Source organism: Vigna radiata, chromosome 10, assembly GCF_000741045.1.
Source record: "Vigna radiata var. radiata cultivar VC1973A chromosome 10, Vradiata_ver6, whole genome shotgun sequence".
Lineage (NCBI taxonomy): Eukaryota > Viridiplantae > Streptophyta > Magnoliopsida > Fabales > Fabaceae > Vigna > Vigna radiata.
The window spans coordinates 12,335,967-12,341,966 of record NC_028360.1 but is presented as its reverse complement, the minus strand read 5'-3'; the positions used below and the strand labels follow the sequence as shown (position 1 = coordinate 12,341,966).

Below are 6,000 nucleotides of genomic sequence, written 5' to 3'. Positions count from 1 at the left end.
AATTCAATAGTATTTAAGAGCACACGAACTGAAATATCCAAATTCACCTAGCAAAATATTCTCCTATTAATAAGATCTTATTGCACATACCAAGTTGGATAACTTAAGAAAAAAAGAAATAGTCCTAATAATTTTTTTTTTATTTCACATATTTACGAAGATAATATCATTAGTAACGCAAAATTCACCATCATGCAAGCCAGCAATATTATAATTTATAACTTTTCCCCTATATATTGGCATGACAAAACTTATAATTCCTTTCGCTCTTTTATAATTCAACATTAAATCTGGAAAACAGCATCATACATTTTTTATCTTATTTATTTTTATAATATAAATTTTAAATAAAAGGTAATAATAAAGGTGTTGTACTAAATAAAATTTTATATATATTCCTAAGAATGTCTGATACGTAAGCCTCTCTTTTGCTGGGGTCAGTGTGTTCCCAATTAATAGGGATTGGTGAATTAATACATGCATGAAACATCAATCTCATGAAAAGAAGGTGTAAATAAATTGAAGGGCCATTCCACAGAAGACAAACATTGTTCTACTTCCTCAAGCTGTCGGTGCTAACCAAAATGCAAAATATATATATATATATATATATATATATATATATATATATATATATATATATATATATTCAATTCCCACCAACACAAAACAAAACCAAAAGAAAAGAAGGAAAATAGTGGAAGTTATTATGAAATTGGCAAATTAATGAATTTGAAAGTAATCACAATCGAAAGAAGGTATTAATATTACTTAATAATTTCAAAGTATTTTCTGACCTGCATGAGATGATCAATTAACATGCATAATGATCCAAACCACCAGACCCCACATGAGAAGACTCATCTTCATCATCAACATCCGGTGGCACTTGGCCGGAATTCGCGGTTGGACTCATGTAGTTTCCTTCTCTTTCCGACTGTGCTGCCACAATTTTTCCCTGACCATACAAGCAACTCAGTTGATGGAAATAAGGACAGGTCCTAGAATTAAGGGACCTTTTCTTGTTAACATCCTTAGTTTTTCTGAAGTACTTGTTTATGTTCTCCCATTTCTCTTTGCATCTCTTTGCGCTTCTCTTGTATCCCACCTCTGACATCCCTTGCGAGATTCTCTCCCACAGAGGACCCTTGTTATTTCCTTCTTTTTCTTCACTGTTACTTACACTCGTGCACCTCAGGTTTATCAGTGCTAGCACTTCATCCCTTGGCCATCTTCTCCCAACATCATCTTTCGAATTCTCAGTTCTGCCTGGTGGGGTTGTTGAGGTTGTCTTGTACGTCGAAACTGAATTTGACTCTAATGGGATAGTATTGTTTTGGCTATTGAGGGAAGAACTAGGGTTGTGGGGAGTTGGGGAAGAGTTGGAGGAAGAAGGAACTTGTAATAATGTCTCACTTGAACTAGGGTTTTCTGCTCTTAATAACTTAGTTTGATCATGATTCAGAAGCGTTGGTGTTGGATCGAGGTTGTTATCTTCATTGGAAGGACTATTAGGGTTTAGTGAGTGCAATAGTGAACGATTTGGAAGACTGGAACCGTTGGCATTTTGGCTTGTTGTTGACGTTGTTGTTGCACATTTCTTTAAGAATTCAATTATGGTAGCATGTCTGTCTCCGGCGATAGCTTGCTCCTGTGCCATGATGTCAAGCTCCTTGTTCATCCTCTCCATCTCTTGCTTCTTCCATGCTTCCTCTCTGGCAAACTTCTCTTGGTCCCTTTTCACCATGTCCTCCAGGAGCCTGTTGTGAATCTCTTCCTGTTGAGCCATCATCTTGTTCACAAAACTCTCGCAAAAACCCTTGAACATTTCGAACCTGTCACGTCTCTTCCTCTTTCGCTCCTTTGACTTCTCCACCACAACCTTGTCATCTGTTCCATCACATTGTCGATGGCCCATGTTGTCTGCTCCAAGGTGGAGGAGGGTCTTTTCACTCCTCACGATTCCATCATCACCGTCACAATCGCCACCGCCACCACCAGCCGAATCAGGGTTTTGACAAAGCTCCTCCAGCTCGCTAAGGAACCGGTAATTGTTCTTGCCGTAGTTACTAACGTTGTCGAAATATCCACTCTCATCTTCGAACTTCTCCTTGCACTTCTCAGCACTCTTCTTAAACCCAAGCTCTCCCAGCTTCCTGCACACATCATAAATACAAAAAAATCCAAAACCCACAACATAAGCATTTCTGTTACTTCACAAAAACTGTAAGCACGTAATGGTTTTCATTTCTTCAACTTAATTTCTTTCCTCCACGGCCGGCGGAGCCTTATATATAAATATCTTTCTCTCGGGCTCTGTGTCTTGCCGTGTTGTGTCAGCGTTGGAGCTAAAGTACTATAGCTGGTTGCTGGTAGCCGGTTGGTGCACGTGTGCGTTAATTTGTCTACCACATGTGTGTAATTAACATGTGATGAGTATCTAAGTCATTAATTTCTGATTCCCCCCAGATCATTAATCTCAGCTCAAAGGAACAGTGAGTGAATTAAAAGATAACAAGAGTGTAATAATACCTGGAGACATGGTCCCATGTGTGCTCCGGGAAGCAATTTTCCATGGTAGATCTGATTCTGAAAAGTGCAAGGAGTTCATCGTTGGACCAGGAATCATCGGTTAGGTGGATTGAAGGAAGCTTGTGTTTGTGGGTAGGAGGAGAAGGAGGGTGCAATGGGTGGAAGAGATTGGTTTGGAGTGGGAAATGGTGTTGTTGAGATTGAGAAGTAGGGTTATAGGGATCAAAGGGTAAGAAGGTAGTTGGGGAAGTTGAAGAGGCATGAAGAGGGAAAGACAAGTGAAGAGGAAGAGTGGTCCTTGGTGCTATGAATTGGTGGAACTGGTCTGATATTCCATCGAACATGTTGCTGTTTGTGTTGGAAAATGCTCTTTCTTTCTTTCTTTCTTTCTCCTTCTCCTCTTCCTCCTTCTCGCGCTGCTCACTGTAAATCAATCACCAGCACATTGCTACAACAAAATCCTTTCTTTCTTTTTCTATCAAGGAGATTGTCCTTGCATGAAAAGGAATTAAATAATGTGTGACCTTGGACAAGTCAATGAGGATGTGGACGCGCGGGGGAATGAGAGTGGGAGAGAGTAGGAGTGGGTGACGGTGACGATGGTGTAATTAACGGCATAGGGATGGCAGGACACGTGAAAAGAAGCAGAGAGTGGGACCGATGATTTAAGGATGGGAATCTTGAGTTGGTACAAAGGAATACAGTGGCGTCGTACAGGAACAGCAGCCAGCACGTGCAAGCGCTTACTGTGGAGTGGACGCTTGCACACAGTCACTGAACACGGCCAAGAGCACATGGGATGGCCAACAAATTCTTTCTTTTGCATCTTCTGCCATGCAACAAATTATCAATATTTATATTTATATAATTTAATGTTAAAAGGAAAATATATATGTGTGTGGGGAAATCGATGCAGACATGACATTATTGTAAGAATTAAATAAATAAATAAATAAAATGTAAAAATGCGTGGTGGAACAGGGGCCCCCCAAAGGAGGCTGATATAGAAAAAGACAACGTGGGACCCTCTCTCCTTACATAAACATTGCACAATATGCAACTCCCGTGTTGTCACTATATATTGTGTTGTTCTGAATCAGTTTTTAAGTTGGAAAAATAAATTTCATGAATGCTGTTATCATCTTTTTCTTTCTTTCTTATTTTTCTATTTTTAGTTTAATTGTGTGGTGAATTAGGAGTTAAATTGGAGGGGTTAACTGAAGTAACCTTCCAAATTTGGTAAAATGAGTTTGGTTTTGTAACCTGGGAGCATGCTTAACTTGGTCCACTCAATCCAACAACATCCAAAGGATATCAGAATAGGATGGGCTCAACCTGACACTTTTTTTTTTTAATAATTTTTTTGACAACTTTTTGACAATGTGACAGTATGTGATTCGTCCGTTTCAAATATTTTTTTAGAATAAATTCAAACAGACCAATAGAATTGTGACACGTATCCTGTTGTAAAAAAATTGTTAAAAAAAAGTTGTTAAAATATCATTGTCCAATTTTAATTACTGTTTTCCAATTTTTTGTTTAGGTATTCAATTTTATAAAGTGAAAATGAAACCAACCAACAAACCTTCTTACTAAATCTATGAAAATGGTAAGATTTCTATAACTCAAAACAATTCTTGGAATGGGTTCAAAGATAAATCTGAATTAAAGGAATGTGTCAAGTTAGTAAAATTAATTCAAATACTTTCTTATACATAACTTTTTTCTTATTTCTTCTTTTACTCTTCTCTCTTATTACTCTTTGTTCTACAATCTATGCATAGTTGACACTTTTAGTATGTTTAACGGTCTCGGTATGATTAATAACGTTAACATATACTCCTCTTAATTCAACATATAAGAAACTTAAGTATATAATTAAACTTTAATTTTCTTAAACTTGTTTGATGTCATTATTGCAAAAGTACTTTCATCTTTCAATCTAAATACACTCTTAATAAATATAAGATTTTGAGGTTTTTCTTTTTACAAAAATGGTATATTGCTTTATCCCCATATCTCTTTCTGTTTTGATATATATATAAACTTTTGGGAGTCGTACAGTTAACATAAGACTACGACATCCTTCTTTTTTTTTTTTTTTTTTCTATTTCTTATAATTTCTTTTTCTTTTTAAATTTCTACCTCTTATGTTTTCTTTTAACTTTTATATAAACTTATCTTAATTTTAAACTATTTCTCAATGTTAAGTTTAATGGATTTTTAAATTTTTTACGTTTTCTAAATTATTTATACAATCATATAGTTTTTATATATTTTTTACTTTGAGATATTTTTTAATAATTTAATTAATGAATTAAAAATAATGTTTTAATATTTTTCTCCTTAAATTTTTTTATTCAGTTATATATATATATATATATATATATTATTTTTAAATTTATAGATGATTTTATTATTAAATTTATCTATATAATTTTAATATTAAAAGTGTATATGTAAATATTGTGTAAGAAAATATAAAAAGGTTTTATATCTCAAAATATATTTAAAAAAACCAAATTTATAAATATAATTTTTGATAAAAAGATTATCTAAAAATATTAAAACAAAAAATATTTTTTTATAAAGTTGAAAAAAACTTAGCAAATTTTCAGGAGTAATGAAAATAAAAGATTTTTTTTGGTTCACTAATTAAATTATTAATAAATATCTCAAAAATAAAGAATATATAAAAAATATTTGTATAAAAATTTAAGAGAACATAAAAATATTTAAAAATTTCATTAACCATAATATGAAAAAATAGTTTAAAATTAAGATAAGCTTATATAAAAATTTAAAAAGAAAACATAAAAAGTAAAATCTTTAAATGTAAAAGAAATAATAATGAATAAAAAAAGAAAAGGATGTCCGATACTAACCGTGAGACTTCCATAAGTTAATAGAAAATACATATATATAATTATAAACGTGGTAGTAGAGAAAAATCGTTATTGAGAACATCGACTATCATAAAATTAAAAGTCGCATGTACAGAACACAATTTCATATATTTAATAATTAAAAGTCGTATTTATAGAACACGATTTCATATTTTTAATAATTAAAAGACGTATGCATAGAACACGATTTCATATTTTTAACGAGGGTAATGATTAATCCATAGTGCTGTTTATGATTATTATTATTGATTATGGTGTAATTTTAGATCAATCACAGAATGACACGTAGATAATGTTCAAATGTTGTCAAAAAAATGTTGTCTAAGTATCATTATCTTTTTAATAATTTGAAGTCGTTAACACGATTTTATTAATTTTTTAAAAATGTGTCTATATCAGTAAATTTAATGGAAAACTAAATTACTTTTGTACTTTTTTTAGCTTAAAAATTGATCTTTGAATTTTAAATGAAATTAGTTTAATATTAAATATCTTCCACAGCCAGCACGTGACAAGAATTTTAATATTTTTATTCACGTTGACAACTCGTGTAACAATTTTA

The 6,000-nt window shown here is 32.6% G+C and overlaps 1 protein-coding gene across 1 annotated transcript; it reads right to left on the bottom strand.

The window, feature by feature from the left end:
• Nucleotides 1-695: 695 nt before the first annotated feature.
• Nucleotides 696-3,051, bottom strand: LOC106774627 (trihelix transcription factor GTL2). Its single transcript, XM_014661672.2, has 2 exons — nucleotides 2,533-3,051; nucleotides 696-2,156 (listed from the first exon to the last, which is right to left on the bottom strand). The coding sequence occupies exons 1-2, from the start codon at nucleotides 2,874-2,876 to the stop codon at nucleotides 815-817; spliced, it is 1,686 nt and encodes a 561-aa protein (XP_014517158.1). The 5' UTR covers nucleotides 2,877-3,051; the 3' UTR covers nucleotides 696-814.
• Between the last annotated feature and the right edge of the window lie 2,949 nt (nucleotides 3,052-6,000).

What these genes read in the sequence shown, in the direction of transcription:
- LOC106774627 (XM_014661672.2), bottom strand. Translation starts at nt 2,876, where the DNA reads ATGTTCGATGGAATATCAGACCAGTTCCACCAATTCATAGCACCAAGG. An exon ending in ACATGGGACCATGTCTCCAG is followed by an intron (nt 2,157 to 2,532) that starts GTATTATTACAC and finishes TGATGTGTGCAG; the next exon opens with GAAGCTGGGAGAGCTTGGGT.